The sequence below is a fragment of the Epinephelus lanceolatus genome, chromosome 16 (assembly GCF_041903045.1).
Source record: "Epinephelus lanceolatus isolate andai-2023 chromosome 16, ASM4190304v1, whole genome shotgun sequence".
Classification (NCBI taxonomy): domain Eukaryota; kingdom Metazoa; phylum Chordata; class Actinopteri; order Perciformes; family Serranidae; genus Epinephelus; species Epinephelus lanceolatus.
In genome coordinates, this window is record NC_135749.1 from 1,601,532 (window position 1) to 1,616,941 (window position 15,410).

Genomic DNA, 15,410 nt, shown 5'->3' on the forward strand with positions numbered 1-15,410 from the left:
TCTTCTTGAGGATAATTATCTTTTGTCTTTAAAGCAAACATGCCTTTCAATTTTTGGTGATTTTCCAAATTTGGGAAATTTTCCAGATACGTTTTTGGAAATTATGTAATAATTAAATAACCAAATCTCATCTCAAATTAGCGATATTTCATCAAAATCACTTTATACTACATCTCCTTTCAAATTTTGACGAAACTAAACCATCTGCACAAACCAACCATTCACACATGAGGATGAAAAACCAAAGCTTTTTTTAACTCCCAGGATTTCGTGTTTAGCTTTTAACTTTCAATCATCAAAGGGCAATTTTTTTTTTGTTTAGTTTATTTCGGTCATTTTCAAAATATGGACTCAAATACAACAGAGAAGAAAAGAATACAACAAATAAACCTGAAGTCAGTGCTAATATAGCATTACACCAAAATACAAACAAACAAAACGAGACCAAAAAGGTGTAGGCTGAAGCTTCGCTTAGAGCAGAGCAGTTGAGCCAAAAAAAGAAAACATTAAATATACTTTTACATGGACCTATTATCAATTCAAACTCAGACACTTACAAATACACTCATGCATTATATTTATACTTGATGAGCAAACATTTCCATTTCCAAGGCATTCCACAGATTAACCCCATAAACTGAAACACATCTTTGTTTGACATTCCTTCTGTTCTTTGCTTTTGTGAACATACAGCTTCCTCTCAGTTCATGCACACTTTGTCTTTTGTGAAACAACTTCTAGATACAGTGTGGCAGCAGATTATTATATGCCTTGAACATCAACAGTGATATTTTGAAATCTACAAGTTCATTGAATTTGAGCATGTGACAATGTATACATAATTTTAGTTTAGTTTTTAAAATCTAGTAACTCATTTACGGTGGAGGGAGGGTCATGGATTTTCCACCAGTCACTCTGGGAGGCACAAGGACAAAATATTTGTAGACTGAGAGAGGGTCACACCTCAGCCACCTCCCCCTCTGATAAATAAAGAACAGTCCCTAATCTTAACCATCACAACGTAATGCCTAACCACAACCCTCTCAGCCCTCAAACAGGCCAAAATGTTGTCACTTTTCAAAAATGTCCTCGCTCTGTCATTGAAATATGTTGGTCCTCACTATGTATCATGAACAAATACACTCACACATATTTAAACAGTTAAACACACTGTGACAAGCTGGTGTTTTTTAAAAGCATCACTCTGATTGGTTCAAACTGCCCTGCATTGGATCCTTACCTCAAAAGGGTGTAGTGAATGGTGGAGTGTGTGTGTGTGTGTGTGTGTGTGTGTGTTGGGGTGGGGTGGGGGGCATGACAACAGTTACCAAGACAACCGCAGTTCAAACAAACACAGATTTGGCTCCAAGAAAGAGGCGAGATCATGCACCTCGTATCGCTGCACAAACAGGAGCAGATGGCTGGATGATTTAAGCGTGTCTGTGTGAGAAAGCCATATTGAGCGCAGTTAGCCAAACGTAAGAAGTGCGGGCCGGAGCGCCCATCGATCACAGACCTCTACACCACTCCGCCGCTCTGCCAGGACAGCTGCACATCACACTGAACATGCTCTGATGGATCTCCAGCTGATCACCGTCCAGCACCACAAGCTGCGGCGCCCGAGAGGCCAAAAACAAACCAAGAAAAAAAGCAACTGCGTCATCAGTTAGAGAACAGAGCAGAACATTTCTCAGGCTTTCTCCGGAGCTGCGGCAATGATTTAGGATGATTGAATGTGTTTCTTGGCCCTGCGGTGCTGGAAGTCGACGGCAGGTCCCAAAGGTTCACAGTGGGATGAGGATGGAAGGGGATTTAGAGGGGGGGGGGGGCAGATACTGCAGCTACAGTGTCCCATTTGAATGTGTTGGTGATTTCCCCTGAGTGCCAGGGTTAATCAATGAGTCAGCTGCGAGGAATGTGGCTCTGGATTACGCTGGGCCCGCTTTACAATCCAATCTGTTTGATTCAGGACTGAAGTGAGCAGCTTCCTCCGTGCACCTCGTTACTGAGCCTGTTGACTCAGTGTCATTAGGTGAGGAGAGGAAATCCAGCTCACACCTCGGCAGCCTCCCTTAACTCCACGGCGATGGATTTTACCATCACAGACAGGATGTGGACCGTCGGTTGCTAGGAAACAGCTTGGGTCCAAGTTTAAACCCTGTCAGATATTGATGTCGGCAAACACCAGAGCACGAAATTACACAGAGCCCGTTTCAGATGTTTATGATTGTAACTCAAATGGTTTCTGACCTTCATCACGACCCCCTGACGCAGCTGTTCCAAACACACGGAGCCGTTTAATGAAGCAGCGTTTTCTTCCCATTTTTCAAAACTTTAATTTACCCCACAAATGAAATTTAGACGAAGTGCCTCATTACTTGATTAAAAATATCTCTTTATAATTGATTTTACACTCAATCCAGACGACTGAATATGAAAACATTCGATGGGCCGTTTTTTTAACGGCTTCATTACTTTGAATTGAAGGGTTTTTTAATTCGAGGCTGTTAAAGCCACTTCCTTTTGCTACCCTGTGAAATCACTTTTAACTTTGCTGTTGCTATAATTATGATTGAATCTTAACCTTAAATCTTAAATCTTAAACTTTATTCTGCTGCGTTCAGACGCTCTTCACAAGTATTTAAACCTTCCAATCCTCAGCAAAAGGATTTGATGTCTTTTGAAAACATGGGAAAAAGGCAACGAGCAACGTGGCAAGAAATGTTACTTAAACTGCAAGAAGTTAGATTTGTAAATTATTTTTTAAAAAGCTATGGGAAAAATGAAAAGCTGCAGGAATCAAAGCAATGGGTCCCTGAAAAACACCTACATTTAGGGGCTATACAGCTGCAAGAAAAAACAGTGGCAGATCCCTAAAAACACTGATGTCTCAGGGGTTAAAAACTTCAGGAAAGGGGCGCTGGTGGCTTAGTGGTAGAGCAGGCGCCCCACGTACAGGGCTGTTGCCGCAGCAGCCCGGATTCGACTCCAGCCTGTGGCCCTTTGCTGCATGTCACTCCCTCTCTTTCCCCCTTTCATGCTTGTCTGTCCTGTCCATTAAAGGCTCAAAAGCCTCAAAATAACAACACCCACATTTGAGGGCTGAAGGTGACAGCAATATTATGGATGGGTCCCTAGAAATCCACCACGTTTAGGGGATAAAAAGCTGCAGGAAAGGCAGCTATGGTTTCCTTAAAAAACACCCACATCTGGGGGCTACAAAGCTGCAGGGATAACAGTGATGAGTCCCTAAAAACACCTGTATTATGGGGCTAATAAGCCCCAGAAAAAACAGTGGCAGGTCATTAAAAACCCACTCAGGGGCACAGCAATGGGTGTCTAAAAAAACACCTACATTTCGGGGCCATAACACTGCAGGAGATACACTGGCGGGTCCCTAAAAACACCCACATCTGGGGGGTAAAAATCTGCAGCAATCACAGTGATGGATCTCTAAAAAACGCCCGTGTTTAGGGGCTAAAACTGCAGGAAACACAGCTCTGCACCCCTTAAAATATACCTGTATTTGGGGGCTAAAAAGGTCCAGGAAAACAGTCCCTGAAAGAACCCATGTTTGGGGTCACAGGTCACTGAAGCACACCCACATTTAGTGCCTATAAAGCAGCTGGAAATAGAAATGCCACACGCAGACAGCAGTTTTGTTTGTTGGTCAACTCATCTACTGCGTCACTTCAGAAACACTGAACATATGAAGCGTATAAATGTGCAGATATATGGACCACAGAAACAACGTAGTATCGTCACATTATCTGTGAGACTCTGTTTGTTGAGAAACATCGAGGGTATCAGTGAAAGAAAACCCTGAAACAGGAAATAGAATCAGGGAAAGAAAACAATGATGTTCTTGTAGCCGTGAGCAACAGAACACAAAACGTTTATCTCAGATATGTGTGTAATGTAGAATTAAATCAGCGTGTCGTTTCACAGAACCGTTTAAATCCATGTTTGGCGCATCATATTTGACTCATCCTGTATCTGCATCATGATGTAACAGTGAGTGAGGTAAAGCAGTGTGTTGGTCTTCACTTTGATCAGACACACGTGTCAAATCTTTGTTTCCTTTTTAAAAACCAGAGAAAACTGAAGAATTTCCTGTTTCATTCTTTGCTCTGAAACACGTCTGTGTGGACTCAGTGACAAATGTTAATGACATGGTGACAAAAAAACAAAATCAAATCACCATCCGTCGTCCAAACATGACCGGTGAATGATTAATGGTCACCACGGCGTCACCATTATCATTTAAATAGCTTATTGATCTTCCATTGACTATAGGCTGTAGATGGAAGGCGAGGAACGCCGTAGTGTGGATCAACATAATGGGGCTTGACTGGTGGGTAAATGTTTTCTCCCAGCATTACACAGAGAGACGCCGTCTCCAGACTGGTAGAGGTGACCTTGGAACGTGCCTCACCTCGCCCCCAGGCAGCGGGCTGTGCTGCAGCTCTGTGTGTCTTTACATGTAGCATGTGCACTGAACACAGGAGCACAGGGAACAGTGTGTTTTACAATACATACTGATTATGTGTTACGTGTTCTCCCGTCCTGCAGTCAGTCTCTACACATTCATCTGTTTTATGTCTCAAACACAACAGTGAATACAAAACATACACAACATGGACTCAGTACTCAGACGCATCACACCAACAGGGACTGTGATGACATTGTACTCAGATACATTGACTTGAATATGGAGTTGGTCCCTTTTGTAACAGCTTCAGCTCTTCTTGGAAGGTTTTCCATAAGATTTCTGAGTGTTTCCGTGGGAATTTGTGCCCATTCATTCTGTAGAGCACTGATGAGGTCAGCTGAAGGCCTGGCTCACAATAATCTCCGTTCCAGTTCATCCCAAAGGTGCTCGATGGGGCTGAGGTCAGGGCTCCATGTCTTTATGTCCTGGCTTTGTGCACTGGGGCACAGTCATGTTGTTTGGGGCGTCCCCAAACTGTTGCCACAAAGTTGGAAGCAGAGCATCGTCCAAAATGTTTCTTCACTGGAGATGATGGGCCGAGACCAAACCCTGTGCAGCCCCGTACCATCACCCCTCCTCCACCAAACTTCACAGTTGGCACAAAGCAGTCAGGCAGCTAACGTTCTCCCGGCATCTCCCAGACTTGGCCATGGACACCTCGCACTGCACAATGTCGTGCTCACATTAACGCCAGTGGAAGCTCAGAACTCTTCAGCTGTGGAATCAACAGAGCGTTGGTGACTTTTATGCACCATGCTCCTTGGCATTGGTTGACCCGGCTTTGTGATTTTACATGGTCCCTCCCTTGGCAGCTGAGTTGATGTTGTTCCTAAACGCTTCCACTCTGCGTGGAATATCCAGCAGGGATGAAATATCACAAACTGTCTTGATGCAAAGGTGGCGTCCTATCACAGTACCACACCTGAAGTCACTGAGCTCTTCAGAACAACCCATTGTGTATCTCAAATGTTTGAGACTGCATGACTAGGTGCTTGATTTTATTCACCTGTGGCAACAGGTCTGAGTGAAACACCTGAATTCAACCATTAACAGGTGTGGCCAAATACTTTTGTCCATATAGTGTATATGCACGACAGACTGTATCTAACAGATAGAACATTAGACTCCCAGTGTAACACCAAACCACAGCAGCCAGTCCAATAGATTTTAAGCTCCTAACAGAGAGTCTGCAGAGCATTGAACACACGTATGTACCGACTTCAGTGACCCCCAGTGTTTCTGTTTCTGTGCACGCCATTTAAGGCATAGATTCTAGTTTCAACAGGGTAGTGTCTCAAATTACACACAGCTGTTTTGCACTTACCGAAGTGTCAAGTTTGAATTTTATTTAACCTCCTCCTCTTCATCTATCTATCTATCTACTTACCTACCTGCCTACCTGCTGACCTACCGACCTGCCTACCTTCCTGCCTACCTACGTACCCACCTACCGACCGACCTACCGACCTGCCGACTTACCTACCAACCTGCCTATCTACTGACCTACCTTCCTGCCTATCTACCTTCTTGCCGACCTACTGACCTACCTTCCTACCCACCTACCAACCTACCTTCTTGCCTACCTACGTACCCACCTACCGACCGACCTACCGACCTGCCCATCTACTGACGACCTACCGTCCTGCCGACTTACCTACCAACCTGCCTATCTACTGACCGATCTACCGTCCTGCCGACTTACCTACCAACCTACCTTCCTGCCTACCTTTCTGCCTACCTATCTTCCCACCTACCGACCGACCTACCGACCTGCCTATCTACTGACGACCTACCGTCCTGCCGACTTACCTACCAACCTGCCTATCTACTGACCTACCTACCGATCTACCTTCCTGCCTATCTACCTTCTTGCCGACCTACTGACCTACCTTCCTACCCACCTACCAACCTACCTTTCTGCCTACCTATCTTCCTGCCTACCTACCGACTTGCCTATCTAATGACCGACCTACCTTCCTGCCTTCCTACCATCCTGCCGACCTACCTACCAACCTGCCTATCTACTGACCTACCTACTGACCTACCTTCCTGCCTACCTACCGTCCTGCCGACCTACCTACTGACCTACCTACTTACTGGCTGTCCCTCTGTCTGTGTGTCCACAGTGTGATCCAGGTGAGGCCACCAAGCTGCTGTACGACCTCCTGTACACAGAGCCCATTAAGATCGTGCTGATGCCTGGCTGCAGCTCCGTGTCCACCCTGGTGGCTGAGGCTGCTCGGATGTGGAACCTCATAGTGGTACGTAACAACTTTTCTGTGTGTAAGTTTGATTACTTCACTAAGCATTTACTGCAACACAACACAACTGTGAGTCAAAGTGTTGGCGCTGCAGGGTGGGTCCTTCTAGGACAGAGTCCTCTGGTGTAAGGAAAGTGATACACTCACATTGTGGTTCAGAGGGGAGAAAAGAGCTGCCCACAGTGTTTAGTTGATGAGGGATCTGTGGGTACTGCTGTGTGTAAACACCACAGAGAGCACTTAGGTGAAAACAAAGAACAGAAATCACACTACAGGAGGACACTGAACACCAGAAAGAGCCAGAACTGTTCAGCTGCAGACAGCCAGCTGAGGGAAGTCACAGTCAGATTAGAGACACAAACATGGATCTCTTGGTTACAGTTGTGATACTGATTCATTCAATGACTCATACGTGACCATACGTTCAATCTTACTGGGGGTAACGCAGGACTCCATGTGTTTAATCAGTGTTTTTGTCCAAAATCAACACGGCCTGACTCTGCTATATATAAAATATATGAAAATAAGAAGTTTGATACAAATGGCTTCTAGACTTCTACAATGTAGCATCCAACAGTCAGGTCAGTCAAGTCAAGTCAGGTTTATTTACTGTACATATCCCAGTATCACAGATTTGCCTCGAGGGACTTTGTAATCTGCAGAGCGTACGACACAGATGAGTGTGTCTGTCAAGAGGTCGTGATCCTGACACGGCAACATCTCTGAGCTCAGAGCAAAGTATAGCATTAATGCCATTCTGCTCTTCAGGGACTGAAAGTAAAGTGCTTTCACACTGAAAGAAGTTTCAGACATGTTCCTTCATTTTTAATATGCACTGCTATTTTTGTTAGAAAGAGCTTTTCCTCCGGTTCCAACAGTAAAACTGTGACCCACATATCTCTGTCATTGTCCACCTCATACAGCAGCACCTAAGACTGCGGCAATCTGCAGGGACATCACAAATAACACAGTAAATCTGATTTACTGTGATCTGGATCCAGGCTGTCTAACAAAGCATGAAAACCAGCACAGTTAGTGTCATCAGGCTAATTCAAGACACACTGTACACAGAAAAGATATAAAATTAACACAAAGACCGAGAAATCAATCCAACCTGAGTAACTGTTACAGCGCCTAACCCGATGATTGCAATATGTCGTTATGTATGAGTGATAGAAATTCCTTTTATGTCTAACTTCAAAGATTTCCTGTGATTAAAAGAGATATACAACTGTGTCATCAGAGAATGGGACTGGACCAAGAATTGAGCCTTGTGGCACACCAAATTTCATTAACATTATTATGGAGACACACGTCCACCCCATCAAGGCAACTCAGTTCACCTGTTCCTGATTACTCACAGCCAGGCCAGCTTCACTGTGACATCATCATGTTTTACAACATATCTCAGGAACACAAGGGGAGACATTTGGTCAGATACTGAATTGGTGACACCCATCGTTAAACAGAGGAGGTGGTTTACGACACCACTTATCCCCCACCAATAATGCAGTCTTGGGATCCCTCCCTAGACGACTTAACACCCATTCACACATGGTCCTATCTGACCCTAACGACACACATGATGGGCAGGTGGGTCAACGACTCACATGTGACCTTAACGAATCTGTAAGGGTTGACACCACACAGAGTTTAAGGCCTGCGACTCCACACAAGTCAGTTAGAACTGAAGAAGCCTCTTGGATGAGAGGCGAAACGTCTTTAAGAAACTCAAGCAGGTCCAGTTGTCAACGATACAACACTTCTGATTACCATGACCTCCAACAAGGCAACTGATTGTGCTGCCAGGTTAAAGATGTGTTTAATGCATCCTTGTCTTCATGGACATGAATGTAAACTGTAAGTGCAACTTGACTGGTGCACGGAGGTGTACAACTGTGTGGCACTAATTATATTTTTTGAAGACTGACATATTGTTGTGTCCAACATTAGCTGTTCCTTTTTAATTTATGTTCTTTTTTTTGATCATCATTTCGCAGCAGTTGATGTCGTGCGGGTAACACGAGCTCTAACGTGGTTGTTTCTGTCACCCTGTGTCTCAGCTGTCGTACGGCTCCAGCTCTCCGGCTCTGTCCAACCGCCAGCGTTTTCCCACCTTCTTTCGCACTCATCCGTCTGCCACGCTGCACAACCCCACTCGAGTGCAGCTCTTCCAGAAGTGGAAATGGACCAAGATCGCCACCATTCAGCAGACGACAGAAGTCTTTACATCAGTGAGTCGTAGAGAATTATCAGATACCACTCCTTGGAGCGTACTTTACAGATTGTGTTGCAGTATCCCAATTTACAAAATTTCTTCCGAGCTTTAACAGTGATTGTCCAATCACAGCCTGTCATGTCAAGCATGTCAAGGATTTCTGTGCATGTTGAAGCGGTGTGTACGAGGCTCTGTTCAGAGAGGCAATCTGTATTTTAAAGTTTCAGCAGACTATCTTGTGTTAAGTTACAAACATGATTGGAACGCTTTGTTCTTTCAGATTGTGTTCCAGAAGTATTCATTCATTTTTCTCATTTCCTATCTCTCTCCCCTCCTCCTCCCCCATGTCCTCTCTCGTCTCCCCTCCCCTGATTGGTTTCTCTCTGCCTCTCTCTTGTCACCTGCTGTTTTATCTGCTGGTATCATCACCCACGCTCCCGCCATCATCTTTCTAAACCACCAACTCATCTTCCCCCTCGCTACTTTGCTCCGACTTCAATTGCTGTTTACTGTTCTTCAAATTTCTTTTTGCAACCTACCGTTCCATTATCTCTCCCACGCCTATTTTGGTTGCCATCTCTCTCATCCTGTCATCTTCCACACGCTCATTATTGTGTGCATGTTTCTCTGTGTTTGACAGACTCTGGATGATCTGGAGGAGAGGGTGAAGGAGGCAGGGATTGAAATCAGCGTTCGTCAGAGCTTCCTCACCGACCCTGCTGTGGCTGTTAAAAACCTCAAGGTACCAGATCCCTTTATTCTTCTTACACATAGCAGGCAGCTGAATGCCAATCAGTCGGCCTTGTCTGGCCCGGTCACCACAGAGAGCTACTGGATACTTGGCAACAATAGCCCAGAGATTACAGAAGCAGAGTCCTGCCCAGAATGAGAAGTGATTCAGCTGCATCTCTGTGGTTCCAGCTGCCCAGTGGCCCAAACTGAAGCACCATTGCCCATTGCCACAGCACCATTAATGATCACCAGAATATGTTCATCTCCAAAGCGATTCATTCACAACACATACTGGTCTCAGTATGTGTTGTATCTTTCTCTTTGATGAAGCATCCTCAGCACCATGTGCGCTCACCCACTCTCTCTGAAGCCTTTGACTCTGGGTGCTTCTCAGAGTCAGGGGTGTTTCCTTGGTAACACAGGTCCTTCCAAGCAGAACGTACGTGCTACTTGGCCGTCGGATGTAGTCCGTGTAGTGTGTTCAAATGCAACTGACACAGGGCGACGTGAGGTGACGTAGACGACGCAACAGTTGGCTTTCGTCGCCGCTAGGTCTTTGATGTCAGTTTGGTGTGTCCGCACCTTAAGACACACCTTCAAGCAGGTAGCACTGTTGTCATGGAACTGCAAATCCCTGCTGTGCTGGGCTGATGGCCTGAACCAAACCAAACCAGCTCATTACTGTCAAAGGGGAATTAGACTGTCCTATCCAGTAAAGGCAAAAAGCCAAAAATAATCTCAAGAAAAAGAATAATGACATTTTCTTTATTTATCATTGTTGTCGGCCTAAAGAAATTCCTACGTTCTCTGACTGTAAACATGAGTAGCTTCTGCACTGAATTTAAAAACAAAGTTTAAACATTTAATTGACTAAAATGTGTCACACGTCTTCAGCCTGGTGCCTTTTCCAAACCTGAACAGCAATGGCTCGTCTTCAGCCTCTCTAGCAAGGTTAAGCTAAAGTAAAAAGTAAAAGTCTCAGAGGGAAATATAGAATTTAACAGTGAGTGGACGGATGTGTTTGCTTTCACCAGAACAAACAAATCATAACTAGCCTCCTGCAGAGGAGCCATCTTGTGGTAAAATGTATGTTGAATGCTCATTTAGACCAATTTCTAATGTTGGTAGGCTAACTCAGACTGAATACACAGTGTTATTATGAGGCTCAGATATGTTCTGCAGCTCCAGGCAGATTTGTTTTTTAATTATTTTTGATTGTTAGGTGACCTCTGGGCTGACTGCATCACCACAGAGGAAAAAGTTAAAGCATGGTTCTGTTTTTCAGCCGCAAGCAGCGACACATGGAGCCGAGCTGAAACCTGACTGTGTCGGATTCTTTTTATTGTTTTTTTTTTTTTTTTTTTTTAATGAGTCTGATTTGGAGTCTGCACAAAGGTTTTAATGGAAGGAGCCACTGAGCCTCTGTCTTTCCTCTATCCTTCCTTTCCTTCATTGTCTCCTTCCTCCACCTGTGTCAGCCTGAATCACTCTCTTCCTGGCACACACACACACACACACACACACTTTACAGTGACCTTGCTCAGAATGCCGGCCTAGTTTTGGTGTGCAAGATTAATTGGCCAGAAACCATGGTAACAGCATGACTGTAACCTGCTGCAGAGGAAGTGTGATGCAGGAGCTGCTGGGTGATGCAGGAGCTGCTGGGTGATGCAGGAGCTGCTGGGTCAGCTCCTGGTTTCTGTCCACACTGCGGGGACTTTAACTTTTCATCTCCACCCTGTGTGTGACATCATCCTTCTTCTTTTTCTCTTTTCAAGCGCCAAGACGCCAGAATCATCGTCGGCCTGTTTTATGAGACGGAGGCCAGGAAAGTCTTCTGTGAGGTAACGTGCTCTCCTGTTCACACACACACGTTCATCTGTGACACACTCGGCTCACATGAATTTAAAATATCAGAAACACATAACAAAGTGCCTGAATTTAAGACGCTTAAAAAAGTTCATGTTGAGTTCCAGTTTCAAAGTTTTGTGTCATCTCATGTCACAGTGACGGCCTGGGCACCAAATCTGCGACTGTGCTCGATCAAAACAAAATCAGACTTCATGACTTTTTAAATATTTTCTTTCTGTCAGTCAGATCAAAGTTTATAAAAGTTATGACCGTCCCATCGTGGACACACAGACGCTGTGACTCATCATCTCAGAGGACGTGACGGATGTTTGATTGTCCATCAGACGGTTCATCAAACATCACGTCACTGTGACACAAACTGAAGAGCAGCTCAGTGTTTCCAGAATGTGATTTATTATCCAGAGTTGAAGCTGTGGCGTGTTTCCTGTTGACTTCTTTTGTAAACGTGCTTCCTGTCTGTACATGTCACATCCTCCTCCGTCATCTCACCGCGCCATCGTCCTCCTGCAGGTGTACAAGGAGAAGCTGTACGGGAAGAAGTACGTGTGGTTCCTCATCGGCTGGTACGCAGATAACTGGTTTAAGATCAAGGACCCGTCTATTAACTGCACCGTGGAGCAGATGACGGAGGCCGTGGAGGGTCATGTGACCACTGAGATCGTCATGCTCAACCCAGAGACAGTGCGCGGAGCCTCCAACCTGGTAAGACAGGCGTGATCTTGTCATGTAGCTCATCAGTAGTGCTCAACAGAAACATCTGCAGCTGCACAGGCTCATGGGAGTTTGTCATAAATGCACTAATGCAGTTTTTATATTTTTGCTACAGCAGCATAAAAACATCTTTAAAGCAGCATCAGTGTGTTTCCTCAGGATCATCCTCAGTTTCCTCTGCAGCCACACACCTGCTGTCGAGGGTTTCAGTGATGCCAAAGCAGCAGTCGGCTGTCGTTTCACCCAGCTTGTTTTTATAGCGGGGCAGAGTGGGTGGCGCCAAAACCAAAAGCCCAAACTGAACTTCAGAAAATGTATAATGCTGTTGAAGTTTGTATGTGAGAGTAAAGATACTGATATACTTTATCTATGTCTCTGTGCCAGCGACACACCTGGCTGGTTTTTCGTGTTGTCTGTTCGTACAGACATCCTTCAAATTTGGCACAAATGCCCACTTGGACTCAACAATGCTGATTAGTTGTTGGTGGTCAAAGGTCAACATCAGTGTGACCTCATCTGTCTCATTTTCGCGAACATAATATCTCAAGAATGCTTTGAGGGAATTACTTCTGACATTTGGCACGAATGTTGACTTGGACCCAACAACAAACTGATTAGATTTTGGTGATCAAAGGTCAAGTGTATGTGACCTCATCTGTCTAACCCATTAAACACACATTAAACACTCATTAAACACACATTAAACACTCATTAAACACACATTAAACACACATTAAACATGGCTTAACAGAGACAATTTCAACCACAAGTAGACAAATCAGCTTCACTATAACTCGCAGCATTCACAGACAAACACTTGTCTTTATCTGGACACATTTTCCCCACAAATACAACATGCTAACGTTATTAGCACAAGTCTATGGCATTTTACATTGTATAAATTAGCCTAGCAGCTAGCAGAGATTTGCTCTGCTCATATGAAGCCAGGATAAATCACACACAAGACTTAAAATGCTATTTTAGTGGAGGCTTTATTGTCTTCACAATTTATTGTTTCTTATCTGTGAAATTAAAGTAAATCAAAGCTTTGTTTCCACTGAGGGAAATGGTTTCAGCTCACAGAGACAGACAGGAGGTCTGCGTCACTGTGACACTGTGGAGTTACATTTCTGGGGAGGTGCACGTCAGGCTGCAGTGTAGGGTACAGCGTAGGCTCTACGTTGATGCAGAGGAATAACTTCCACCAGCATGCTGATGTGACAGGATGGCTCTTTCCGTCAGTGTCTGACGCCAGAAGCCACCGACCAAGAGCCGGTGTTTAACGACTTCAGAGTGAGACCGGGTTGTTTCGGCAGAACTAAACTTTAGTCAGACGCACTTCATCCATCCTTCAAAGAGCTGGAGGCGTTTCTCCTTTAATAAAGCAGATATATGAGGCTGGTAGCAAAGCAGCAGAGGTGAATGTTTGATATTCTTACATTGGAAGATGTTCCCTTTATTTCTGTGTGTGAAACCTTTATTTGACCTGACCTGAATGTGGCTGTCATTTATGTTGGAGGAGTGTTTTGCTGCACAGGTGCTTGCTGGGAAGTGCTTCTAGGATCCTGCTCTGTATGCTGCTGCTAACACTAAAACTCCATTAAAACACAGAGGGTAGACTTTTATTAACGCTGCGAGCGTGTTATCTGCCGGCCCTGTTGTCTGGAAGTTCTGTCTGAGTGAGCAGGGGAGCACTTGAGATGCAGGAATGGCCTCTTATTGATCAAAGTGCGGTGAAGTGATACTGGCTGTGTGAGGCGCAGACATCATCCAAGGAGGAGGAAAAAAAACAGGTTGCTGCGTCTCGCTTTCATCTTCAGATCTGAATGTGTCTGAACAGAGCACACTGATCACCAATCACACTCTCTCTGGCTCTGATTCTGACAGTGTGATGGGCTGACCACACATCTCATCACTGAAGTCAATGATGCATTTTATATAGTCTTAATATTGACAGCATTTAGGGCTCAGTTGGCAGAGTGGGGTGGCCATTAATTGTAGAGGTGGTGGTTTGATGCCAGAGCTCCTCTTAACCACGTGTCCTCGAACAAGACACTGAATCAGAGTCCTGCACACGTCCATGTTTGGGTGTCCATAAAGTACCCGTCATCATGTCTCAGTCAAAGCTGCACCCATGATCAAACCTCCAAAGGATCCCAACTCCATGTAGGCTGCCACCTCATCCTCGGGCTGCAAAGTGTCATGGCTGGAGTCCTCCACGTATGACAAAAGAAATGTAAATCCCATTAGACACACAAGTCTCTGTCATGATTGTGATGTTACGTAGCTCAGTGAGCAACATCTGAAACAGATTGAGTTTTACAGTAAAACAGTAACGGAGGATTCAAAAAACAAATTGAAATTTCTTGTAGATATAATGAGCTAAAAGACAAATTCTAATCATTTGGGAGAGAGCCATGAGATAAGAGGAAGGATTGTTATGTAAAGAGGACACTGACTCTGCCTGAGATCCTGAGGCAGGAGATCCACAGCTGAGCCAGCCAGACAACAAATACCTGGTCTCCCTCGCAGCCCTGCGGTCCGCTGCAGGAACCTAACAAACCATAACGTGACGTGTAGCCATCATCACATTGTCTCTGCATGCCTGAGCAGGACCACAACCTGGGACTAAACGTGGACATTGCTCATTAGGTGATACTAAATGTAAGTTCCAGTTTCTGTCAGAGGTTGCCAGAGTTCTGTCTGAAATAGTTGGTCAAGCAGATGTGACGTTATGTCACAACAAAGACGACGACAACACTCACTAACATTTATTCACTGTGCAGTGAGACATCCAGGACTTTAACAAAGACAATAAGTGGAGAGCATTTGGTGGACAACCAACATTTCCAGGTCCTCACTTGTCAACGTAATGTCATAAAACAGTTTGTATGATATTGAATTCACACCCCACAAATGACATTCTCAACGTAAAGTTACGCAATTAATGTAAAGTTACTGTGGTTAGGAAAAGAAACACGGTGAAGACGTTTCTTAAACTGACTTGAAAGTCTGTCGTTTTGTGACCCATCAACTGCCCCAGCCTGCCTCCTTACAAGCACTCGGGAATGCTTCCTTGTTTACTGCTGTCAGTGCATCGGTCACATGATCACAGCTTTTCAAA

The 15,410-nt window shown here is 44.7% G+C and overlaps 1 protein-coding gene across 2 annotated transcripts in view; it reads left to right on the plus strand.

Moving 5' to 3' along the window:
* gabbr1b (gamma-aminobutyric acid (GABA) B receptor, 1b) overlaps positions 1-15,410 on the plus strand; it is a 136,135-nt gene that overhangs the window by 76,681 nt on the left and 44,044 nt on the right. For both annotated transcript variants that reach the window (XM_078175582.1, XM_078175581.1), the window contains exons 8-12: positions 6,619-6,753; positions 8,817-8,987; positions 9,612-9,713; positions 11,482-11,547; positions 12,086-12,277. In XM_078175582.1, coding sequence (XP_078031708.1) covers positions 6,619-6,753; positions 8,817-8,987; positions 9,612-9,713; positions 11,482-11,547; positions 12,086-12,277 — 666 coding nt within the window. The remainder of the gene's footprint in view (positions 1-6,618; positions 6,754-8,816; positions 8,988-9,611; positions 9,714-11,481; positions 11,548-12,085; positions 12,278-15,410) is intronic.